Below are 26,559 nucleotides of genomic sequence, written 5' to 3'. Positions count from 1 at the left end.
TTAGTAGAACATCCAAATACCATTTATATTTCAACATGTCATCAAAAAAAGAAAAGTAAAGAAAAAAACTCAAACAACTGAGAAGTAAAGATGAAAATCAGAATTGCAAATCAGAAAAAAGAATTTAAAATTTACAGCTATGCCATATTTAAATCTTTTTGTTGAAAATATTTGTAATGACAGAGAGAAATGCAGACAGGAATTAAATGAAGAAATGTCTTATCAAACTGATAAAAGACAAAGTATTTTTAAACAGTGAAATAATACTAGAAACTGTGCATGTGGATGTAAATATGATTTTATTGTTATGTGTTGTGCAGCATACCCTAACTTCATGTTGCTTGTCAACTTTACTTACAATCTCCAGTTCAATTGCTGCTCAGGTTAACCAATCAGATCACAGGGTCACAAATAAAATAATTTTAAAATAAAACACTGAAAATACAAATTGAACCATTTTTCTTTTTTTTTTTGTTAGTGATTTCAGCATTTTAATCTGTAACACATTATTGACACATCATTTAGATGCTTTGCATTTAAATTTTTGTACTACTTTTTTTTTACACTGTTGATTATTCATATTTGATAAAAAAGAAGTATACACTTACTGGATCCTTGCATTGAGTAAATCGTTAATTTATTCATGTTTAAGCTATCACATGTCTCCTGTTTTATTTAGCAAATCTATTTTTTTTTCTCTTTCTTTTGACTGTGTGCATTTTGGACTTCATTAAAAAATATTTAGTAATTTCAGAGATTAAATAAGTTCTTCGCATATGGCTACTAGATTTGTTAGTTGTACAGTATTTGAATGCAGATTTTATTGTCATGGTTGATTGAGATGCCTTTATTCCTGGGATAGGTTTTGTGTCACAGCGCCCTCTATCTCCTGTCGCCGCTCACAGCAGGTTGTCGTCTGTGGTGCGTATCAGCCTCCCCGACAGACTCCTCCTCCTCCGCCGCTTTTTGACTGTAAACATCCTGTAGATTTTAAAAGGACAGCGCTGAGCGGGAGGAAGGCGGCTGGCGCCATCTTGGCTGTTTTAATGAGTACAACAGGGGAGAGCTCGCTGGGAGAAATTACTTAATCTTTGTGATTTCACTCTAAGAGGGCTCCTCTCGGTAAGTGTGTCTGCAGCGGATATGTTAACGCACTGGTTTTGGTGTTTTATGTAACGAAACTGGCATGCATGCTGGAGTCTGTTCGTTGCGGCCTCCATTGTATGAAGAGCCGTTGGACATCGGCTAACGACAGTGTTGAGCTGATGAGGGGCTTAGAAAGTATGAGCAGCCATCGAGCGGCGCCTTTTCCTGAGGACTTTGCGTACTTGTATGGAGTTTTTATTGTTGTGTGATTTAAGATTGTCGCATTTTCGTCTAAAATTAACGATTTTATTTAAACTTGGCCACGCGATGTATGAAGCTGACGACGCCGTTCCTCCTTTTGTGGTTAGCAGTCGGCTAATTTGGTTCGTCCCACTTGATGGCGCCGACTATTTACTGGCGCCCCATCGCTTTGGCGCTTTTTGTTCTTATTTGCAATTGAATGCATATAAAGTCACGTACATTTATTTTCTGACAATTTTTTGGTCTTTATTTTAGCAAAAAAAGTCGCATTTCGATTTGCAGCGAAAAGTTTAAAGTGTGTAACAAAATAAGGTAAAAGTGTGCATTTCCAGTATCCCCCCCCTTCCCTTGACTAAAAAATAACGGGACTTGAATAACGAGAGCTTTTGATATCGTCCAATTCTTTATCTCTCTTTAACATGTAACGTTGGCTAAGTTGTGAGAAAACGAATTCGACGCATCTTAATGGGACATTTTTTACTAAAAAAACGTAAACATGTTTCCTCATTGGATATTGGACCATTATTGATGAAGTAGTTCCACACAAAAGACAAATTTTCTCGTTTACAAACGAAACAATTTCCTAACATTTGATGCGTTTTTCTTTGCCTTGGATAACTTTTCTCCGACTTCAGAGGAAAAGCCTCAAAACAATATGTTGAGAAAATAATAAAAACAAGTATATGGAAGGAAGAAACGGTTGTTAAAATACTCGTAGATATATCAATATACACCATTTACCATTGGACTTTTACCAGTTTGCAAAATCATGTATTTTATCAGTTTATTTTTGGTATAAATATGCTTGAAAATGAGTGGAGACCAGTCAGTCCACCAGATATTGGAATCAACCTTTTTTTTTCTTGTGTTTTATGTGAGCTGCAAGTGAATTAGTGAAGAATGTGATGTTTTACAACCTGTTGATTAGATCGGTGTTTTCCAACCCTGGTCCTCATGGCACACTGATCTGCATGTTTTAGATGTTTCCCTGCTTCAGCACACATGATTTCAATTGATGGCTGATTAACAAGGTTTTGCTGAATTGCAATCATCTGAATGGGGTGTGTTGAAGCAGAGGAACATCTAAAACATGCAGGTCAGTGTGCCTTGAGGACCAGGTTTTTGGAAACACTGGATTAGATTCATTAAAATGAAGAACCACCACCATTTTCCGTCTCACTAAATCAGCCTGGATTTAGAAACGCTACTTGAGCACAGAAGGCCAATTTGCCACTAAATGAGCAAAAATGACAAATTACCCACCTAGTTATTGAAACAAAACTACTCATTGCAAGCTTTTAATCCTCAATGTGATCGACCGCAGGACATTTCTAACATGACAAACTGATTTGTATGTGGTGCTTTTCGGCGTTTAATTTTTGTAGCGTCCAAACACGCCTTTCTTGGATAGTTTGCGTTAACCGTGTAAATTATATGTATCTTAATTGTTTTCCAGGTAAACCACACCACAGTTGGCGTGTTTGAACCAGGGCAACCAGGGCAATGTTCTACGCCCACTTTGTCCTCAGCAAACGTGGGCCGCTGGCCAAGATCTGGCTGGCGGCCCATTGGGACAAAAAGCTGACCAAGGCCCATGTGTTTGAATGCAACCTGGAGAGCAGTGTGGAGAGCATCATCTCACCTAAGGTAAGGAGGTTTGACTGTTAGACCAGTTGAAACCAAGTGCTGGTGCTGATGGGAGTTTGTACCCTGCTCTGTCATTCAGACCTTCATCAGGCTGCTGTCCATTATAGGGCTAATTCATAACTTTACATCAGTGGTTGCAGCTAACTTGCATGGTATTATCTTTTTTTGTGTGTGTATTTTTTATTTCTTTTGAAAACCTGTATTTGCATGCTGTTTACGTTTGTAATAGCAATGCAAAAATAATTGATCTGTTATCAATTATGCTTTTATTGTACCATTCTTTTAATTAGCAGCTTAAATATCTCAACAATTTTTCTTTTTATTTTATGCATCAAAACTGAAAAATCCCACTGAAATAATATAGCATCTGATGATGGTACATTATACATTTTTCTGAACAGCTACATCAGGCTTGTTCTTACAGTACAAGCTGTGTCCTGTAAAAGTGAGTTGTTTTTTTTTTTTTGCAATATCTCCTACTTCCCGCTTTTCAGGTGAAGATGGCGCTGCGCACGTCCGGTCACCTGCTGCTCGGAGTGGTGCGGATCTACCACAGAAAGGCCAAGTACCTGCTGGCTGACTGTAATGAAGCCTTCATCAAGATCAAAATGGCCTTCAGGCCAGGTAAACTGTCCGAAAGGTTTTGCTTCTGTTTAAAAATAAATGGTGGGGGTGAAAGTTGTGTTCTGCATACAGTCATTCCTTATTTCTGTGTCCAGGTGTGGTTGATCTGCCTGAGGAAAATAGAGAGGCTGCATATAATGCCATCACCTTACCTGAGGAGTTCCATGACTTTGACCAGCCACTTCCTGATCTGGAGTAAGTTGGCCAGATTTAAAGCAATTACTCAGGGGATATTAAGGTCGTTGCCATCTGATTGTCATCTGATGTTGTCAACAGTGACATCGACGTGGCTCAGCAGTTCACCCTGAACCAGAGCAGAGCAGAAGAGATCACCTTGAGGGAGGATGTTGGAAACCTCAGCCTGCTGCAGGAAAACGACTTTGGTAGGAAATGGCTGCTTTGTTTACGTCTCAGTTCACAACAGCCCTTACTCAGCCAGTTGTCCTGTCTATATCCACTTGACCTTGCATGCATATGAATCATATATATTCAAGGTTGTTCTGTTAGAAAACTAACAATCCTTTCTGCTGGGTTCCTCAGCTGACTTTGGCATGGATGACCGGGAGATGATGCGTGACGCTAGCACGTTTGAAGATGATATAATGCAGGGAGCCACTGACCCCAACCTCTTGCTGGAGGCTGAGCCGGGCCCAGCTAACCTTCCCGACAAATCCAACCACATGGAGTATGACGACTTTGGGGACGGCTCCATGGGCAACAGCGATGGCGGAATGCTTGGTAACAAGCATGTTTTTTTAGTTTTTTTTTTTTTTAGATTCAATTATTAATTTTTTTTTAAAGAAAAAAACTGTGTTGTTCTAATATTAGAATGAACCTTTGTAGGGAAGTTGATGTCTTTTTTTTTTTTTCTGTCTCAGTTGACAAACTGCTGAGTTCTGAAGATGGAGGTGGCATCTTTGATGATCCGCCAGCGATCACAGAGAGCGTCATGATGCCTCCAGATCACGGGGATGATGAGGATGACTTTGACAACCTTCATTCACGTAAGTGAAGCCGGGTGTTTTTTCTTCTTGGAACACCAAGTGTATTTTTAGTGCTCACATCTTGGATGCATAACTTTATTTTTGTGTGCGTTTCTGATAAGCGGGTCCAGACAGTCCTGATTCTGGCCCAGCAGAGCCGCTGCCAGCAATGGCCGACCAAACAGAACAGACGACTCTGGTTCACAACGAAGAGGAGGCCTTTGCCCTGGAGCCCATCGACATCACTGGTAGGCCTCTTTATTTCACTGAGTATGCTAAGCTACTGAAAATGAAAACTTGTCAATCATTAAGACACTACTTAAACTTTTCTTAATACATTTTCTTTCAAATTTTATTTGAAGTGTGATCAAATTCCACTAAAAGTTGTTTGAACAATTGCTCCTCCTTTACAGTAATGATTATAGTTGTCCCCGTGGTAAAATTCTAAACTCTGAGCCCATGCTAAGAAAACTACTGTTTTGATTTTTTGTGAAGAATGTAAAGCGAGATTTTTTTTCCCTTGAGATTAGAAAAGGTGGTAACAATAAACCCATTTATTTAGCAGTATTTTAAAAAATTATTTTTAAGAAAATGCACAACTGTAAAGATTATAAAGGCCTTGATAAATTATTACACTAGCTGCACACAAAGGTAATTGTATCGTTTTCATCCTAAAGCATAGATTAATGCTATTTACCTCACTACTGAGCAAAGGAATTGTGACATGAGCAAGTTGCCAATGATGAAACTGAACAAGAACTTGTTCTCCCTGGAGTGTTTAATACTTTGCTGTCATGGTAATGTCAGCTTTGCTGACCTTTACAAAATTTCTCAAATTCCTGCTAAAGCGAGGGGGTTAAGGCTCTTCACCAGACATGACTGCTGTGTTACAGTTTTACACTCAAAGTAGCAGCTCAATGTCCTCATGGCTCAGGTGAGGTAATGCAAGAAAGTAGAGGAGCTTCCTGTGGTTCCAATAACTGCCTTTCTTATCGACAAATTACTTATTTTGTAATTGTTTGAATAGCTTCCATGTGTTTCTTATTGGCATGAATGTTGCCTTTAAGCCCCCTGAATGTGCTGAAAGCATTAGACACTTTTAAAGAAATATCTTTTTTTGCATAGTTTTAAAAAACAACTTTAGTACAAATGATTAAAGTTTATTTACAGGTTTCAGAAGGCGAACAAACGACTGAGTAAATTGGATCTCAGTTTTAAGAATTTAGCTTTGTTACACTCATTTTCTTTTTTTTAAACAATTTCCGCAGTTCCCTTTTTTTCATAGCCTGGACCAAACAATAGAGAAAGGGTCCAGTTTACTACTGTATTTTAAATAAACACTCCATATTTGTTGTTCTTTTATGTTTTGCAATAGAGGAGCAGCATCTTCATTGCCTGTTTTTGTTCCTTCTAGTGAAAGAGACCAAGGCAAAACGTAAAAGGAAGCTGATTGTCGACAGCGTCAAAGAGTTGGACAGTAAGACCATCCGAGCCCAGCTGTCGGACTACTCCGACATCGTGACCACCCTGGACCTGGCCCCTCCCACTAAGAAGCTCATGATGTGGAAAGAGACGGGAGGAGTTGAGAAGCTTTTCTCTCTGCCTGCTCAGCCGCTCTGGAACGCCCGGCTGCTCAAGGTACAGAGGGATCGTTATGCCGAATCACCACTGTAGGCAGTGGCAGATGTTGTCAAGGTTGGTTCAAAACTGTAATCAGAGTGGAGAAATGTGTTAAGACCCAGTTTTTGTTTTGATTTCAACTTCAAAATGAGAGCACCTGGGGACCAGGAGTTAAAAGCGAGCGATTTTTTTTTGTCTCACCCTCCTCCCTTCTCTTTCACTCGCTCCGAATACTAAACAAGAAGGCGTGCGGACGCATCGCTATGTTTTTTTGCGTCTGTTCTGTGGCTGAATTAAATTTGCTGCACAACCTTTTAAGCAAAGTGTGCAATCATCTTAAAAACGAGCCCCTGTTCCAAATCGTAACGTCCGATCTCTGTCAGATGTTCACCCGCTGCCTGACCCCCCTGGTACCAGACGAGTTGAGGAAGCGCAGGAAGGGCGGCGAAGCGGACAGTCTGGACGAGTTCCTCAAAGAGCTGGAGAACCCGGAGGTGCCGAGGGAGGAGATCATGACTCAGAACAGAGACGTTATCGGTAAGTCAAGATGGAGAAAGCAAAGAAGTTGTTCCAGTGTTTAGAGGGGGAATGCAGTGTTTTCATATTTGTAATATGATCCCCCCCCTCAGACCAGACGATCATGGAGGAGCCCAGCATTCTGGCAGCTTCTACAATGGAAGGCAGCAGGACAACTTTGGATGAGACGGTGATGCCTCCCCCATCCACCCCCCGTGGCGTTAAACGCAAGCAGCCCGTTGACAAGGAGGGAAGCTTTCCTGTGAGTTTATGGATCTGAGAGCAAAGCTGTGGAAAATCCTCCTGTTTTATGCTACAAATCATTATTTATGGTCATAGTTTAGGTTGTGAAAATAATCTGAGTCGTTCTAAATGACCAAGTTTTCTGAAATAGTAAATTTCATAAATGAGAGTAGCCAAAGTTGAGGAATAAAATGGACTGTTGACTCAAAGTTTCACCCTAGCCGTTGCTCTCTTTGCTCTCTCAGATGACTCCCCTGGAGCAGCAGCAAGTGGCTGACCGCTCAGACTTGTCACAAAGACTAGACATGCCTCAGGTTGATCTGCCCCCAGAGGAGGCCAGTGTCAACCTCACTCAGCTTGTCCCAGAACTTGACCTTCTCACCGACAAGGAAAAAGATAAGAAGGATGACAGCGAAGAAGAGGAGGTGAGGGGAAACTGCAATTTTTTAAAATTTATTTTTCCCTGCAAGGATGGAAAGTTATTGCTTTTTGTCACTAGTGAATGGGATGGGATTTAATGAAGGCCTTAAGTAAAAAATGGTTTAATGCTCCAAAGTTAACGGGAAAGTTCTATATTTTTGTAAAATGCTATTTACCACTGAAACGATTAATCTAACTAATTGATTAATGAAATAATTTTCAATTAACTTTTTAATCAATGAATTATCTGCCGTTTTCAGACTCAAATGGGCTGTTTTTCTGAAACTAGTGTAATATTTTGAGCAATTAAACTGAAAGAAAATGTTGATTTTGCACTTAAGATAGAAACACCTTTGTAAACACATCTTAGCCAAAACTAAAGTGGAACTTCACCCGATTCGAATTTACTAAAGGGATTTTGTTGTTGCATTTCAGGCAATACATTCTTTTAAACATTTTTTTAAAGGAATTTAATTATGTACTTGAATCTTTTTGACTAAAGTAAAATATTGTCTAAAAAGGCCAAATGGTTAAATGAAAAATCTCTAGAATGTGCCATGAATTTTATTCGATTGTCAAAATAACCAGTCAATTGATTGCTAAAATAATCGTTAGTTGGAGTTTTAATTCTATTAGTCAAACTAACATGCTGTGACATAGCAGCAATAATCAAAGTTAATAGTTTAGCTTTATGTTGTACACTTTAGTTCAACACTTTTGTGTAAAGAGAAAATGATACAATAGTTACTTACAGAGTAACTCTTTGCTATTTTGTGGTTCTCAGGAAGAGGAAGGCCAGGCTGGAGACCAGGATCAAGAAGAAAAGAGATGGAACAAGAGAACCCAACAGATGCTTCACGGCCTGCAGGTAAACGAACCCTGATTGTAAAATTAATCAAGAATCTGTATTTATTTGTTGTTCTCATGATAATCGTACGCTCCCTGACCCCCTTTGACGTCTCTTGGCCTCCACAGCGCGTCATGGCGAAGACCGGTGCGGAGTCGGTCAGTCTGCTCGAACTGTGCCGAAACAACAACAGAAAGCAGGCAGCAGCCAAGTTTTACAGTTTCCTCGTCCTCAAGAAGCAGCAAGCCATCGAGGTCACTCAGTCGGAGCCCTACAGCGACATCATCGCCACGGCCGGACCAAAATTCCACCTCATTTAGACATTGGAAGAAACAAACACTCTGCTTGCAACAGGCATACTTGTTTTCTTGTTTTTAAATTACTCGACTCTTTGCCTTTTTATTGTGTTTTCCAATAAGCCCAGTTTTTTTGTTTGTTTTTTTTTTTTTCCTAGGGAACGGGGAGGGAAGTAAAGGGTAAGGGGCTCAGAACGTTTAAAAAAGCAAAACATGGTTTTACTGTAATAAATATCGGATCATGCAGTAGTCTTGGTTCAAACGGAGTGAGGAATGTTTTACAAGGATATTTATAAAGCAAACCCTTTTTCAGTCATCAATTTGTAAACTTTCCTGCAGTCTGTTTTTTCTAAGTTAAATTTCTGTTTTCTCATTCCACAAGTTTTGTATCAGTCGCCCTGTTTCAGCTAAAAAAGATTTTTATGAATGGCCCAATGTATCACATTATCTCTGTAATGACTAGATGTTCTGGAAAGGTACTGTTTTACTGTTCAGAAGTGTAACCTCGCCCAACTTCTCTGTTGCACTCGCTCTCTTATAAACAAAAATGGAGTGAATCCCTCATTAAATTTGAAAGTCTTATCTGGCATTAAATATCATGACTCAGATGTATAATTAAGGCAGTTCATCAATTAAGGTTTATGTAAATTTGATTTTTTGTACCTTTTTATGTTTATGCTTGCCTTTTTGCATTATGTAACTAGGTAATGTACTTGTTACAGTTAAGTTCACCATCCCACCTTTTTAGATCTGGGTAACTTCTAGTTGTGATACATCTGTAAAGATTTGAAATAAAGTGTTTTAAGTACTTGGTTAAGTCACTCTGCATCTTTTTACTTAGACTTCCAATATTTTAGAGATTTTCCTTTGTCATAACAAATGCACACTCTTTTCTATCCCTGTGAAGATAAGGGTACAAAATGTCTTCTGTTTATGCTTTTGTGACATTTAAATGTTTCAGATCAACAAACCAATGAGTCATTTTCAAATGGTCTCATTTCTTTGGGTTAGGAGAACAGTCTGAACCTGTGTGAAAAATGTAATTGTTCCTGTAAAATTGCGAGTTGGCTGCTTATTCAGCTTCACTAAATGCACCCAGGCCTTAACACTTCCACTAAGTTACTTGAATAAAAAGGAAACCGAGACCAATCTTATATTTGCCAAATAAACCCCATTAAGATCCCCAAAACTTTTTGGGATTGTTTGGTGGATAATCACTTTATTAGCTAAAAAAAAACTTGTTGAAGTTGATACTGTGAATTCTGCTGAGGAAAAAAAATGAGGTAGAATGTTCAATATAACTCCAATGCAAAACCTGTTTTTTATTTCAGGTTTATAGATAAGGTCATTTTAAAGTAATTTATTAATCATCAAACTTACAAAAAGTGCAATCTTTCTCAATCAGTTCAGTCTTAACATCATTTAGTGCATTTTTAAACATCACTGCTTATAACTAGTTGGGTCTCTTCTGTTGTGAAGCCTTAACATACCAAAAGTGAAATCTATTTTTAAAGAGTTCTGTTACTTCTATTTTTAAATAAATGAGTACAATTCTTTTTAACGGAATTTACTTTTCTCATTGTTTCCACACGGACCGAGGAAAGGACACGTGCGTCGCCTGAATCTCTCCCCCTTTTCTTTCGCGTGGACCCCGGTTAATGGCTTCCCGTAAGGAGTCCAGTTCAGCATCCAGCACACCAATGGCTTCTACAGGCGGTACCCTGGACTCTCCGGTCAAACAGATCCAAATTGAGGGACTGGTAAGGACCCGAGTTGCTCCATTTGGACCTTATGCAGACTGTTGGTGTTGTACAGCAACCTAACCGGTGTTAGCTAGAAGCTAAGGTGTTAGCATCATCATGGCGGAGAGATGATGAACAGTTAGTTGTACTTATTTTATTCAACTTATCCTTTAACACAACCTGTCATTCTTTAGTTTAGCACATTACATAAAGATATACACTTTGTTTGAGCTGATAGACGTATAATAAAAATATGTTAGCTTCTTTTAGCTTTAGTACTTTACATGGGCGTTTAATTTGGAAACCAGGACCTCCCTGTTTATAATTGCGCCACACGATAATGAAGAGAGCTATTCTCAAGCTTCGCTTTGGGCATCAAAGTTGCTTGTGAGTCTGCGTCACTGGTTTAACTTAACATCTTGGTTTTGTTATTGTGTTCTAATTCAGTTCACATGGTTCCTATGCAGTGATGGTTCCTATCCGGGTCATCATTTACTGCAGCTCTAATAGGCGAGGACAAAGTAAAACAGAATATGGAGATGCGTTGCTTTGCAGAATTTAAATCTGACGTAATAGAAAAACGAAATCAACCTTTAAAATGGCTTAAACAGTCAGAGTTGTCTCGAATCTTAAAAAATGGTCTGAGAAATGACAGCACGCCGTGCATATAATCAAACGAAAGTGCTGCTACTTTTGTGCATACGTTGTTCATGGCCAGAGTAAAGAAAAACATCTGTTATAGAATGGTGACATGACTAAACTCACTAAACAACCACATTGTTGTGAGCTCCATGTGTAAAGCAAAAGAATTGCATTGTCTTTAGTTTCTGTTTAATTTAGGACACACAAAAACACACAAGCTCATTTATAAAAACGTGAATTTATGGTTCTGTTACATGGATGTTGCTCAGATGGTAGGGTATACATATTTTCAAATTACACATGCATCTGTCATCCTTCCAACATATGCCAATTTCTGATTTTCCTTAAGGTCTGGCAGCCGGTTCTTTTTTTTATTTAAAGAACCATTAAAAAAAAAAAAAAACTTATGAAGGTTGTTTGATCGAGTTAGTCATTTTGAATCCAAAAGAAAGCATAAAAAAATGACATAAATATCCCAAAATTTCTGCATCGCTTCAAATATTCCAAGCTTTCATCTGACTTGATGTGTTTCAAACGATGTGCTTTTGGTTCAGGTTTTTATCGACTGAAAGAAAGTGGTGGGAAATCTTAGTTTTGATGTATTTAATGAAGAGGTTAAACATTTTTTATCCGACTTGCTGATGAAGGGGAAAGTTTCCCATATTCCAATATCCGATCGATTTGCGTTTTAATCTCTCCCAAGTGATCATCTGAATCCTAAACCGTCTTTACATTGTGTAGTACCTCTGTGCAAACAGTAGAGGACAAACTTGTCTCATTAGGATTCACTTGGATTCTCCCTCATTTTGGACCCTAAACTGCATTTGGACACTAAGCGGCTTATTTATAGGACGCATGCATGCAGCAGCATGACTTGTACGCAGCACTTTCTGCTTTCTGTTTGGCTGTCTCTTTAAAGTTGTCCTCATATCGCTGGCTGTGCTTTTTCATCTAAATATTTCAGTTAAATATAAAATGCTGGAACGATTTAGATTTCCCCAATTCCTCTTTTTGCCCCCTTGTCAGCCAGCTATTTTTAATCAAGTCACTTTTAAGAGCAGGGTTGCACAGTTGTAGAGAGTTTTTTTTTTTTTTAATTTCTTTTCAGGCAACCATATGGGTGTCGTCTTACCTGAAAGCACTGACACGTAGCAGTTGCCGCTGCGTTGCATCATGACCAACCTGTCAGAGGTTTAGCTGCAGGGTTTGCACGTAGACGACGGCACCGCCGTCGCTGCGTTGAGGAAACGGTTTTTTTTTTTTTGTTTTTTGTTTTTTTTGCTTTTGAAGAGGTTTCAGCGGTCCGTGTCGCTACAGAATTGGATCTCAACAAAGCCACGGGTTTCCATTGAGCACCCACGGATATCAAGCAAGTTTTGTGTTTGAGAAAAAAAGAAGAAAATCTAGAGAGGAGCCGCTTTTTATTCATGCTGACGCGCATCGTACGTCAGGCGCCTCTCTGTATTATGTGCCGTGAATTAGGAATAAAGTCAGGGCGCACTGTGGGGTGTATTTTTAGCAGCATGAATGTGAAAAGCTCTTGGGAGTAATAAAAAAAAAGGGCGGGTGGTGGGGTATTCTCTCAGAAGGAGTTTAATCTCATCATTCGTTGTGACTCTGCCAGTCTTTTTTTTTTTTTTTTTTAGTTTCAAAGCCTATATAAGAATGAAAAAGACACAGTGGCAGAAAACTCCACTCTTCCCCTGAGGCTTTTACACATGCCTCAGGCCCATAAGCCCCGGTCTTGTCAGGAATATGTCACACAATAATGTGACATAGATCACATGCCACGGAGAGAGCAGATCTTTTACTTCCCGTCGTAAAAGCATTTTTTCACAATCCGGCTCACGCTTCTGAAATCCTGAATCGATATTTGTGGCTGCTTCCCCTTGCTTAGTGGCTGGTTTAAAAGAAAAAAAATCTATCCTGATCTGAACTATTTACAAATAAGCTTAAGGGAGAGATCTAGCTCTTGCTGTGCACCAGCACTAAAAACACTGATGCACCACAGTAAAATAGCATGTCATAGAAAAAATAAGTTCAAAAAATGAAACTTGCATTCAGATTCATCACACAGTCTGCAGTCATCTGAAATATTTGCACAGATTGTGTTAAAAAACCTTTTTCCCCTTATTGTCTGACCTTAAATGAGACCAAATCTTTCCTCTTTTAGGTCACTTAGAATGGCTAAATCTCTAAATGCCACCTTAAGGAGTGAGATACTTTTTGATAATTTTTTGTTCGTTTTTTTATTCAGACATTTACATACATTTCTTTAGTATTGGATTAGTATTTCAAGTTGATAAGTTTCCTTCCATAAACTTCTAACAATTTGTTGAAATTTTGGCCCATTCCTCCTGACAGAACTGCTGTAACCAGGTCAGGTTTAGAACTCAATATACGGTCAGAGTTCCTTTTACATGAATTATTACTTCAATGCAGTATGGTGTGGAGTGATCAAGCACAGCTGAGCTTCCTTGTGCTGCTGGGTGCCGTGTCCCCCATCTCGCTCCTAACTATAACTTGTTGGTTTTCTATAGTTGTTCTGGTCAGGTGAGTTCAGTGACCAATCCAGCACAGTGTAGGACACTTTATTTTCCTTCCACTAAACTTTCCATCAATATACATGGATGTTTTCAGAACAAAGAGCTTAATTAGAAATGACCTTTTGTGTCCTGCCCCCATCGTGGAGTATGTCACTGACTGTCAAGTCAGCAGTTTTTATGCATACTAAAACATATCTGTAATAAAATTCATTGTCTCTATGGATATTTGAACTCTATGGAAAAAAGCTGAAGTGTTTATATCAAAACATACACTGATATGATACCATTTCTCACTTATTGAATTGAATATTGAAACGCATTAGCTTTCCTGATTATTCAAACTTATTGAGATGCGTTGCGCGCCAAGCGCAGAAAGCAAGCGGCTCTTATCTGAACGACGCGCGGCGTGTTTGGAATTCCATTCTTCACAAACACAAAGCTTATTTCTAATTTGATTTGCGTGCCTCTGCGAGCCACTTCAAACCAGGTGTCATCTCATTTTCCTCCAAGAGTCCCCGCCCGAATCGAAACGAAGCAGCGGCAAACAATCAGCAGAGCGAGCAGGTGCACCACTCTACTTCCACATGAATTAAAACGCTCCGTTCTCCACGGACAAACACGTTTGTGTTAAGATCGGCAGGCGAAAAGATTCTGCGGCCGTCTTCGTCCACGGGTTAACCCAACAGACGACTCGTTCCTCACTAAAGCGAACTCTCCGTCTACTCTAGGACCCTACGTCCATCTACCACACTCGAGCGGTGCACAAAAAAATGACTAAACTCATCAAAGGGATCATTTCTTTTTCTCCTAATTTGTGCCCCGTTGTGTCGGGAATATGCACTCTTTTTTTTTTCTTCTTCTTTTTTGTTGTTGTGTGTGTGAGCCAGAGAAGATTTATGATCAGAATTAAAGGTAGCCAACGGGAGATCTGCATCACGATTGATTTTGCACAATTCAATTTTAAGCTTGTTGATTTATAATATGCCGTCCACACATCAACTTAGAGGGGGAGGCTCACATGAGGTGAGCTTGCCAGGTTAGCCGCCGGTGAGCTAGATCGATAAATTTGTCTCTGTAAGAGAGTGGGTAGCATTAAAAGATGACGCTGAAGAGAGTTTGTGTTTTTTTTTTTTCTTCTTTTCCTTTTTTTTGGGGTTGTGTTCATGCAGGTTTGCACAAACTCAAAGCTTTCTGGGAATAGCTTACAATACCTGATGGCATTTACTCAGCACCAGGAAGCTGAATCCACTGAAGCCCCCCCCCACCCCCACCTCCTCTCCTTCCTTCCTCTTCCTTGTACTACGGATGCCTCTCCAGTCACACACACACACACACATACCTCCCACTGGCTTTTGAAGCGTTTCTGTGGACTAAGGAATTTCTCCCAACATGAACGCGGCTCCCTTTGTTTGACCTTATTGCAGATGTTTTCAGTCGATTATTGTTCACCCTCCCAATCTGTTTCCAGAAGGACGACTTTTAAGTGCGCGATGGAGAGATTGCCAAGAGCTAAGATAGCTGAAAGCATATCTGCTCTCACTGATGGGATGAAAAGCTTGGAAAAGCTATTAGACGGCCGAAAAATGGAGCCAAGGCCTGAACAGGTGTGTGAGGGAGAAGGTGATCCTCGCCTCCTCGGTTGTTGTTACCATACCTGTCTGCTGCAGAGCCGCGTCCCTCTTCCTCCCCAGCCTCCTCGTTTTGTTTTCACTCTTGGTTCTCCCCACTTCAACCTATTGATCAGATCTTCCTCCTCTCTCTTCCTCTCACTCTCTCACTCAAAAAAAAAAAAAAACGAGTTCGGGCAGCCCGTCTGCCAGGGAAAGAGATTTGTTTTTCTCTCTGCTCCACCTCATATCGTCGCTTTCCTCACTGCCCCCAGCTCTTAACTTGTTGCATGACAAGTCCGGCGCTCTGCGAAAATAAATCATCTCCCAGGACGGGCCCGCATCATGCGTATATGTGTGTGTGTGTGAGTGGCGCGGGGGCCGATGTGACCAGGAAGGGCTCCCTCATAGTGGTGTTGGTTGTTTTGTTGTGATCATGGGTGCAGAACTGCCACCCCTGCTCCCGTGTAGATGTGTATGTGTGTATTATTAATGCCTCTGGCTGTGACCTGCCCACACTCTTATCAGTGTGATTTATGCTGTTCCTGTCTACAGTGTGCTTTTCAGCTTTTTTTTTTTTTTTTCCTCAAACCATTTTCTGTTCCTGTAGAAGGGTTGCATGACTTTTTTTCCCTGTTTTCTCCGATGCCTCTATGTTCTTTAATTGGTTGCCGTAGTTTTTGTGGGCTTGTTTGTATGGGGGAAAAGGACAGCATTATTGCCATTAGTGACACTGATTTAGAAGCTAAACAAGCCTTCTAAATCCTACAGAGAGCACTTTTGTCTAGCTTTAATACTTAACTTCCTATAATGACGAATTAACTTTATATATATATAAAGTATGAGGGCCTTTGGTATCACAATATATGCTCAAAAAGCTCTAAATATACATTTGTCCCCCCGCCCTCCTAAAGATGTAGATGTAGACCATTTCCTCCTCAAGTGGTGCTGAATACCAGCTGGCCTTTTATGCTTGTTCACGTTGGATGCACAGGAATGGAGTTTGCAGGTGGTGCTTGCTACTCCACCACCCAACCCATCTGTGATTGCCGGAGTAATGTGTCCCAGAATCTCTCCTTCAAATACCAAGGGTGGAATTAGACAGTTTACTGCAAGCTATTGAGGACTTTTCATACTTAGAGATGTGGCAATTACATTATCAGTGCATATATGTAAAATATGTATACTGCAAGTGGTGGGCACATCTAACTTTAGCAATGCTAACCCTAAAGACCTAATCCAAAACAATAGTTCTGCTAGCACTAAAGCATTACAGCAACACAGTATTTAGCTGAAGCTAAAGCGCTAACTGAAATTAAAATTATATCTGCGCTCTAAAAACTATAACCCTTAAGCACTGGTTTAATTTTGACATAACTTATAGGTAATACCTTTAGATATTTTATTTTTGTGCTTTATTTTGTTCCTTTATGCGTTTTTCTTTTGTTTGAACTAAAGTTATGGGGGGAGAGGAAACAGTCTTTACCCACTTCAAAATAAGAGCACGAATATAAACATCTTGACAGTCGATAAACAAAACTTCAAAACAAGATGTTTACTGAAGTTTACTAAACAGCTAAGTAAAGTAGTGCTTTTTACTTTTTTTTCCTGGAAAATTTACCTTACAGGAAGAAAAGTGCGCTGAACATTTTAAACGTTAGCAAAAACGCTGAACAGGCTAAGCTCTGTTACCATGTTTGTGGATTAGTGGAAGTGTGCTCACCACTGTCTGTTGCTATATATTTGATGACGCTTAATGTAGCAAAAACAATGATGAGTTCATTAATTAAGAAAAAACTAACAACAAACTAAGCAGATGTCAGAAGAACCTTGACGTTAAAATGGAAACAATTGATCTCCATGCTGGCAATTTAGAACATAAAGAGGTGGAAATGCTTACTGGGTAAACTTGGAAAAAAGTATACCCAACTTTTTTCAAGAAAACCTTGTGGGAAATATTAGTTTGGGAAATATTACTTCTGAAACTAGATGTCTTTTTTGGGGTGAGAGGGTATTAATGGACCTGTGGGGCAACAGGAACTGACTGTGTTTTGGTGTCACAGCAGGTCAGCCATCTGTTGTATTTTGGAATCTGCTTACATTTCTTCTACATTCAAGCTTCATAAACTCTGCTTGCAGCACCGTTCTTGGCTTTTTCAGTGTCTGCTCCGTTTAACTTGATGCAGGGAGTTTATTTGTAATTTAAGTCTTATGTAGTTGCTTGGTGATTTTATTGGATCCTAAATCCAAATGAATTCTCTTATTTGCAAATAAATGCAGATTTTTTTTCTCCTTTTAAAAAACCCAAAGAACAAACGCATATTTTTAGAAAATTAAAATATTTTTTTTTTACCTTCAATGCCCAGAGAAAATGCATAAAAACTTGCGAGATTGATTACATGCCGTAGTTTTGGTGATGCGTGGGGCCTAATCTATTGTTACAGAAACCCAAATTGCACAATCTTGCTTTAACTGGATATTTTTTGCGTCTTACGGTTTTGATGGATTTGTTCGGCTCAGGTTCTCAGAAGAATAGGAAGTGTTTTAGTTTTGAATAACAGACAACAGACCAGGTATTTGAGGGTTCACCATCTCTGCTCCTTTGGCAGCTCCGTTTCTGTCGTTTCCCTCGCTCCAGCACACGTTCTGCTAATGATTGATTTGCCTCCTCACTCTATCATCAGGTTCAGCAGAGACTTGCTAACGACCCATTCGTTTCAATCAGGTGTGTTAAAGTGGACTCTCAAGATGGAGGCCAGCAAAGATCAGGCAGTTCTTTCGCAGGTTTTGGTCAGATGTTGCTTTTCTGCGTTGCTCTCAGTTCTTCGGCTTGAACAAGACGTGACATGGCCACAAACAAGTTTTAAGTGATGAATCAGCATAAAAAGTGTAATTTAAAAGAAGGAAAAGGATTCTTTGTTTTTAATCTAACAGATGTTCCGGAAGAAAAACAATTCCTACAAAACGATACTGATTTAGGAGTGTCAGGGTGAAATAGGTTGGGGGAGGAGGAGGTAAAATTTCAATTAAAAAAAATACTGAACTTTTAAGTCTTTTGCTGTAAAAATCTAAACATGGCAGATAAATATGTTGATTCAAAACTGGAACTTTGAAACTCTCATCACAAACATAGAAATGCGGAGAAAACCTTAGTCGTGTAGTTAATCTGACGTGGTTAAGTGCTTTCTAATGTAGACGTCAGAGGGCATAATCAGGTTGTTGGTTTATCTGGGAAGCCATCGGGAGAAGCCACGTTTTGTAGACCTTTTCGGCGTCATGTCGCGTTTGCTGCAAATTCCCGACATGTTTGTCACATTTAGACAGAGTAAAATGCTTTCTTTGTTCTAAAAGGCTTGTGTACAAGGATTCCCACATTGCTTATTAACATTTTATAGTAGTCTGACTGGAGTGGTGGTACATAAGTCTTTGTGTTTTCAGTATTTAAATTTTCCAACGCGCTGGATGAAAATATTCCTTTTAGAAAGGCGCGCGCGTGTGTGTGTTTTAAGGAACTCCTAACACGATCCTTAATGAAAAATGGATTACTTTCACTGAGCAATACATTATTTAATTAGGTCATTTGTTTAATATCTACTTTTCACAGAACAGCTAACTATATTCAAAGGTCACAGAGCTTTTGTCTGTATTGTCCTTTTTTATGGTAATTAAAAAGGCTTAATTTGTTTGTGCTGCAGCTCTTCTGCAGAAGATCAGGAAGAAATGGAAACGTTTTAGCTTCTGAAAACGGACGGTAATGCTCTTCAATCACACTAATCAGGACAAATCTAGCTGACAAGCACAGACGTATTTAAACCTGATGACATAAATCGGTGGATAATTAAGTAGGAACAACAGGAAATGAAACTCAGGTCAGAAATTCAAATGAAATTTCTCGCTAGGCAATAAAAAAGATCTCAATAACTCTCCTTTTTTAGTTATTTCCACTTGCTCTGGTTAAATAGCTTGAGTGATGTTTGCCTCTTTTTCTTTTCTTCTTCTTTCCCTCTGCTTTCGCAGGTGGTGCTGAAGATTATTAAGCACTACCAGGAAGAGGGCCAGGGCAGCGAGGTGGTGCAGGGCGTCCTGCTGGGCCTGGTGGTCGACGACCGGCTGGAGATCACTAACTGCTTCCCGTTCCCACAGCACACCGAGGACGACGCCGACTTTGATGAAGGTAACCGAAAGCGATCAGCTCAGAGGCTGAAAACGAGTGACAGCTCAGCGGGCGGGGCAGTTCAGCTGAGCTGCTGTGGCTGCGCGATCCGCCAGCGACAGTCGACGACAAATTTATGAGATCATCGTATTTGAACGCTCCAGTAACATTTCACCGCTTCCTTGTTCCGTTCATTACTGATAACAGCGGCTTTGTCATTTAAATTCCACCGTGCGCCCGTTATAAACCGCAAATTGGGATGATTAGGTTTTTAATTAGCGCCGAAGTTCTCGGGTTGATGTACCAGATGGCGGCAGGAGCGTTAATTTGAGACGTTTCTGTGGAAAATATGGTTTTATTTTTGGACTTGGAATAGTTTACTTTATCTGATCACGGCGAGCGACAGCCGGGTCAAAACGACTTTATCGTTTATCAGCTTTGAATCTCATTGTTGGCTCACAAAACGGAGCGAGAGTTGCTCAACATAAGTTTTCACTCCACACTGACACTCGACTGAGGATTAGCTCTTCTGTTCTTTAGCGCTAAGCTAGTTAAGGGTCGGACCTTGAGGAGTAGAGGTAAAAATATTTCATTGTGATGAATATTTTTTTGATTCTCTCTCACAGAAGTATTCAAATGTGTAATTGTGAAGTGGAAGGGAAGTCAACATGATTTCACCTCTAAAACATGCGTTACTTAACTCCCTGAGATCTGATTCTGGACAACTCTTGACACCTTTTCATTTCTTCCCCATCTGCAAACATCCGTTTTTCCACCCCTCTTATCCTCCTGCCACCGTGCCCTCTGACCTCTGCCGGAGCCTTACTCCTCTCCGCTCCCAGCTAGGCTCAACACATCCCACTGCAAGCTGGTTTGAGGGAGGGCAGCTGCAGGGAAAGGCGGACAGGGAGGAGAGTCTAACAGGCCTTGGTTACTAATGAGCAGCTGCCAAAAACCAAGCAAGGATACACACTCACCGCTGGTAGCTAAAGGTTATTAGTGTAAGGAACGCTGGTCCACTGTGTGTTTTTGCATCGCTGGGAGCCAAAGCTTGTTGGGATGTTGACTTTTGAAGGGCCGGGTTTCCCATCTGCCACTCTTAAGTTAACGAGGGCCTCAGCGACGACGGCCTCGCTGCGACTCCTGGCAGATTCACAGAGCCGGGACAGAATTCCTCCCAACAGGGATCCTGATCCATCTGCAAAAGGTGACAGGCTCCAGGTGATCTGACGGCGCGGCACCAAATTCACAACGTTTCTCTAGTCCCTGCCAACTTTCGCTCTCCTAACTGAGAGCATGCCGTCGGATATTAGATCACGCCAGGTACTGCAGGTTTCCTGTCCTCCAGAAGATGATTTCTCTCCACTCTGTGATGCCGGGATTCTAAATCAAAGCCAGAGACGGTGACAGAAGTAAAAACGGTTGATCAGCCGCATCGCAGTGAATTGATTTTATGTCTGTACATAAGGTCATTTTGTTCCTGTACTTCAGTCTGAATTATCTGCCCACGCAAACAGCTGACCAGCTGGGCCATTCGGCTGCCTGCGCCGCGTGTTATGCAGCGGCTAATTGTTGACGTTTCATCTGCGCTGCCGTTGGAGTGGGCCGCCTCGGAACCTCTGCACACCTGCAGCACACCTGCAGCACAAACCAGAGCTGAAGTGTTGCGCTTCAGGCCAAAACTGGCGTTAAATAATATTTCTGACGAAAAATATGGATGATTTTCTAAAACAAGAGCTGAGTTTAACAATCAGGTTATATCGATCGTTCTCTAAAATGTTTATAATGTTCAGTAATATTTGAGTCTACAGATATTTTCCTTGTATTAAGTATTTGGCCTTTGCTTGCCGACTTTGGAATCTACTTTTTAACCTTCCAATAAGCCGACTCGTTTAGATGTGTTTGCTCAGTTTTTATTTGCTAAGAGTTGTTCATGATCACTTCGCTAAACCAAAGTTGTTTTGCAAACTGAAGCATCTTAGTACATTATGCTGCAAAACGATTCACAAAAATGGTGTGCTGTTGGCAGTCAGTCACTGATGGCTTCATAAATAAATGAATAACAATGATATCTGCTCTCAATCAGGTTATTTGGATTTAAAGATTTGCTGAAATTTCCTGTTCTGTTGTTTTTACCCTGGTTTTGTAAAATGAATTGGGGTGGGGGGATAAAATCACACCAATAGAAACTTCAGAACAGTGAAGGCTGATTTTCAGACTTTGGGACCAATTATTCCAGTCCCACGCTTGTATTTAGGACATAACAGGATTTAAAAAAACAAAACTGTTGTTGTCAACACTTTAGCTTTATTGGATTCCATTGTTGGTAAAACATCGTAGCATTTTAACAACAAACACCCACCTAGCAGCTCTGCTTCCAGTCATTAAATATTTATGAGTGGAGGTGATTCTGAAATCACAAGTAGCATCTACTACTTTAGCAAAGCAGAGCCAATGTATATTGCTGGCAGTCGTTAAAATTGTACTTAATGTTTATTATTAGCATTGTTAGCAATAGCAGGGATCCATCTCTGTTTTCCTTCCCGATTTCTCCCGAAGCTCCATTTTGTTCCTCCGTAGAGCCGTGGAGTTGTTTCCTCAGTTACAGCTACTGTAACGGCCTCAAACCACTTCTGCTGCTCTCAATGTTTGCTTAAGCTACTCTGCAAACATCAGACTCATATTTTCTCCTTTCCTGCACTGAAATGTCTCCAAAGAAGGAGATCCGTAACGATCTAATGCCTGCAATGGGAGTTTAAACAATGTAACGATGCAAAGGAAACAAAAGCATCAGGAACATTTGGTTTCCTGATGCAATCAATATTGCAGTATTCAGCAATTACATTTTTCTTCATGATTGATTTCATCAATCATGAAAAAAATGATATCTTTCAACCCTATTTTTTAAAGTTAATTTTAAGCATTTTGGATCATAATGCTGATACTTCGACGACAAAATCACTGTCGTCAGAGTGGATTTGGATACATGTGCTGCAATAAATCCACTATATTGGTTTTAGCTGCCTTGTAGCATCAAACCCACAGATACTGGGTTAACTGGCTTAGCAAAAGGTCTAAATGTTTTGGCCTTTTGTTGACACATTGCCTCTGTGGCTCATCATTCCTCAGTGTGAGATGAGGGATTGGCGTGTTGCAGTCGAAGAAGCGCCACAAGCCAAATTTACCCGAACCTCTCAGGCTGCTGAAATGGAAGCGAAAAAGGAACATTTTCAAAGTTTTTGCCACACAGAATGGCAGAAATTGTCAAGGAAGCATGTTTGTTCCTGCACCGGATTCTCTGGCGAGCGTCTCCGCACTTCTGTTTTCCTTCTCCTTTGCTGTTCCAGATTCAAGAGTTCGACGCATCGCGTACAGTGCGAGCAGTCGGGTCGCACAGTCTGCGAACATGATGTGTGAGCTGTGAATTATTGGACCCTGCGATGCAGGTGTACAGTTTGAGCTGGAGCTGAATGCAACTACTGGAAGTATTGTGCAGTTTCTGTGCAGATTTAGTTGATAACATTTTCGGAAAGAAAAACATTAAGAAATACATTTCAAATGTTCACTTTCAAGCTGAACAATGTATTGAATTACAGTTGTTATAGCAATATTGCATTGTGGCAACTGGTAGGTCTGCTTGGATGTGATATTTGGTTGTGTTTTTTCCTAATGTGCAGCCCTATTTCACTTCATCCTGTTGGGTTCTAGTCAAGTCTATTTTATCAGTGTAGCACATTTAAGCAACAAGGCAGTTCAAAGTGCTTTACACCATAAAAACATCATACAGTAACTAGCCTTGATTTAAAGGAACCCAGTGTTGTGACATGATTTTTGCTCTTCATATTGTGTTGAATTAAAAACATGTTCCTGTCTAGAGGGTCAGAGCTGACCACAGGTGAACGATCGCACTAGTACCAGCCTTAGCGGATGGAAACAGAAAAAAAGCATTAGGTTGTGAAACGTTGCAAACAATTTCAAAAACTTAATTAAACCTCTATATTTTTAGTTGGCTGCGCGCCACCACACTCTGGGGTCCTGTTAGGGCGAAAAAGTGTTTTGTGATGCGTTTCTTATAAAGCTTTTGGCCTCTCTTGTAGTATCTGAGACATTGGAAGGACGGATCTGATGTGTAGGAGATCTGCTCTGATAGAGGATCTTCTAAGCCCTCCCGAGGGAAACATCAGCGATCCGCTGCAGGTCCTTTTTGCTGGTCGTGTGAAGTTTATCAAGCGGAGCCTTCTTACGGTTCATCATCCTAACCTTCCTCTGCCAGCCTGGGTGTTTCTAGTGGAAGCTTTTAAACTGCTGCATTGCGAGCCTCCCACTGGAATCGCAGGAGATGAATGATATCTTTCTAGTGCTGCAGCGCCGTCTGTATCATCTCTGATGCCTACCGAGTTAATCATTAACCTCTGGACGCAGAAAGTCTCGGCTGAGCAGCTGACACTATCCTAGCTGGCGGCATCATGTTCCCTGGATACCGTTTGCCTCCGAGGTCCGCTTGTCTCTCTGCTGGGATCAGGCTGTGTGTGTGTGTGTGTGTGTAAATCTAAATCATCTCACTCTGACTCACCGTCGCTCCTGCTACGTGTCTCCAAAAGGAACAATGGTTTGTATTGACAACCTTTACTACTGATGTGTTTTTATTTATTTATTTTTCATTTATCATTTTCCGTGTTTGCAAGCAGGCTCGTTTCCGTGCGCATCTGTGTGTGTGCGTGTGTGTGTGTGTGTGTGTGTGTGCGCATGTGCTATGCCGCCGACTCATCAACAGGTGCCAGTGTGGAGCCGCGCTCACGGGGCAGCCGGCGGCAGCAAGTGTGACCAAAATGAGCGAAGAGCTAGAAGGAGAACTAGTAATCGCGCGCACGCAGCAAAATGAGCCTCAGATGAAAGAAAACAATGAGGGGAAAAAAAGAATAATAAAGAACCTTGGCTCGGACTCCATTCGTCCTATCTGCCGTGCCCTTGCCCACCCCGTCCCTCCGTCATCGACTAAACGTACGGTGAGGGAGATGTGTGCAGCTCCAGCCGGTGACTCCCGAGGCATTTTGAGCAACAGAGGCACACGAGGAGCATGCTAATAAAATACTTGCTCCGCGTCTTTTTGTTGCAGCATCGGTGACGAAGCATTACAAAACAGCTGCATCCTGGAACAGAGAGATTATTAAGGATGTTGGTATGAATGAAGCTGTGGAAGGTAGTCATTTTAATGTCCCCACAACCTCTGAGGAGACATGCAGTAAAATCAACCTGGTTTCTGTGGGTTTTTTTTTTTTACGCAGCTGCAATAAAAATGTGAACTTAAATTAATTGCAAATGGGATTAAAAAATAATTATAAAAAGCCAGAAATTTGTTCCAAAACATCCAGATTTTTAAGTGAAGCTGGGTAGCTTAAGCTTATCCTTTATCCATATCGCTCCTGTCAGCTCAGTTGGTTTTCTTTAGCCTCAACTGGTCCAGCATTCATGTTTTTTTTTCTCTTTCTTTCTTTTAGAAGTGTTGCGGACATTTGTCTTGTCATCATTTCATGTCCTGCCATGGGCTTTATGTTTTCATGTGTTTAATGGCAGCTGCTCACACCTTTGGGTTTTTACAATTGGATTTCACACTCGGGAGAAGTGAAGTGGATAAAAGTGAAATACTGAAGAGGAGGACATTGGCTAGCCAGCTAGGGAATCTGATGTAAAGTGTATGCCAGGAACGTTGGGTGGATTTAAAGCTAAATATTGTAAAAGCTGATTTGTTTCACATACCAAATCTGTTTGATTGGATATAGAGTCTGGAGACTGATTGAGTTTCTTTGGACTCGCTGGACGGACTTGGTTTTAATATTAAAGACGGCGGTGTGGCATGTTTTTCCTCTTCTTCACATGAGTGAAAGTCGCTTCATAAAATTAGCCAGAAATGAGCCCTCATTTCTCCTCCTCATGGCTTTCACTGTTTAAAGGGACAAACTTCATCAATGGCAGATCTAATGAGGTGTGACTCGGCACACATAATTATCATACGTTATTCCATAAGTGAGTTATTGACAGCCCAGAATAAAATTAGGTTACTGTAAGGCTTACTTTGTCTCAGTAATCTGCTAAAGATTGATTTTCACATAAAACAGATTTACTCAGTAAGGCTGCTGCACAACCATCTGTTGTTAAAATAACTCTAACAAGGTAAAATATGTTTCTCCTTAGCTCTCTGTCTGCTTTTGGAAGCAAACTCATTATTTACTTTTATTTATTTATTTTCCCATCGAGATCAGCGCTTGCCTCCCACACTGTGCGTGACTTCATCTTTAGGCATTTCAAGATTTGATTCCATTTGGATCAAGAAGCTCATGATCAGACTATAAATTGATCATTAAACATAATATAGTGACCCTCCCACACACACACAGTCTTGTTATTCTTCTGCTCCATTCTCTTCGATTCATTTATTTTTTCACTGTTGCGACTCTTATTTGCTCCTGTTGTTTGGAGCCTGCTACATGCTAGCGCCCACTGGTCAGATAGCATCAGATTTGCAGACAGAAGTCTCTGAATGTATCTTACCTGTAGATTTGTGGGAATTACAGGCGTGGTGCGTTAACAGACTGGAAAAGGATTGGATTTCTGAGTTCTTTCGGGGGGAAAGTAATCAAGACTAGTGAAAAAATGCTTGAACCAGGTCATATTTTTCAAACCAATTCTACTATCTCTGCTAAGGAATATGTAAAGTAAAAAAAATACATGTCTTTTATATTTCTGGCATTTAACAAGTAGAAAAAAAAAATGCTGTTTTATACTGAGCTGAAATCAAAAAATATAGCGCGAGTTAATATCGGATGGTAAGGTAAAAAAAAAAAATGTCTTACTACATCATAAATATATCTGATTCCCGCCATCTGTGTGGCAGACGCATATTTAAACCGTCTTTAGGTAAGCTGTGTAAATAGCTCAAACGTGGCGTCCCAGATAAAAACGTGTTAAAGCCTCGCAGGACTAACATTATGGATGTATCAAACTGACAAGGTGCTGTCATTTTCTTCAGTCTGTAAGGGTGTCGCTTTATCAAACCAATTCCTTCTTCTCCCATTCATCTGCAGGAGGAGGCATCCTGCAGACAGGGTGAAATGAGACCTCTCTCCTTTTTTTCCACACCTTTCATCTATAACTGCTCTAACTCCCCCTTTTTTTCTTTTTTTTTTCCCCTTTCCAGACTCGCCACATGTAAGCGGTGCCTCTGCTCTTCAATTCTGTTTCCCTTTTCCCTTCTCTGAAATCACAGACTCACCTTCTACCCCAGCGTGTTACCAAATCCTCCATCCATTTCCCCCGCCCCCATGAGGG

The 26,559-nt window shown here is 40.5% G+C and overlaps 2 protein-coding genes across 3 annotated transcripts in view; both read left to right on the top strand.

Moving 5' to 3' along the window:
• Positions 1-968: 968 nt before the first annotated feature.
• Positions 969-9,351, top strand: LOC103478347 (double-strand-break repair protein rad21 homolog A-like). The gene is made up of 14 exons (XM_008432111.3): positions 969-1,122; positions 2,804-2,994; positions 3,489-3,618; positions 3,714-3,813; positions 3,895-4,001; positions 4,159-4,356; positions 4,497-4,622; positions 4,724-4,849; positions 6,016-6,239; positions 6,605-6,758; positions 6,851-6,999; positions 7,226-7,405; positions 8,185-8,268; positions 8,376-9,351. The coding sequence occupies exons 2-14, from the start codon at positions 2,851-2,853 to the stop codon at positions 8,565-8,567; spliced, it is 1,914 nt and encodes a 637-aa protein (XP_008430333.1). The 5' UTR covers positions 969-1,122; positions 2,804-2,850; the 3' UTR covers positions 8,568-9,351.
• Positions 9,352-10,145: 794 nt separating this feature from the next.
• The window catches only part of LOC103478348 (eukaryotic translation initiation factor 3 subunit H), a 70,609-nt gene continuing 54,195 nt past the window's right edge, over positions 10,146-26,559 (top strand). For both annotated transcript variants that reach the window (XM_008432112.2, XM_081616846.1), the window contains exons 1-2: positions 10,146-10,303; positions 19,098-19,254. In XM_008432112.2, coding sequence (XP_008430334.2) covers positions 10,202-10,303; positions 19,098-19,254 — 259 coding nt within the window. In that variant the 5' untranslated portion in view covers positions 10,146-10,201. The remainder of the gene's footprint in view (positions 10,304-19,097; positions 19,255-26,559) is intronic.

Source organism: Poecilia reticulata, chromosome 16, assembly GCF_904066995.2.
Source record: "Poecilia reticulata chromosome 16, P_reticulata-male-v2, whole genome shotgun sequence".
NCBI classification, from domain to species: Eukaryota; Metazoa; Chordata; class Actinopteri; order Cyprinodontiformes; family Poeciliidae; genus Poecilia; species Poecilia reticulata.
Note: the sequence above shows the minus strand (reverse complement) of the source record. Positions and strands in the feature narration are given on the sequence as shown.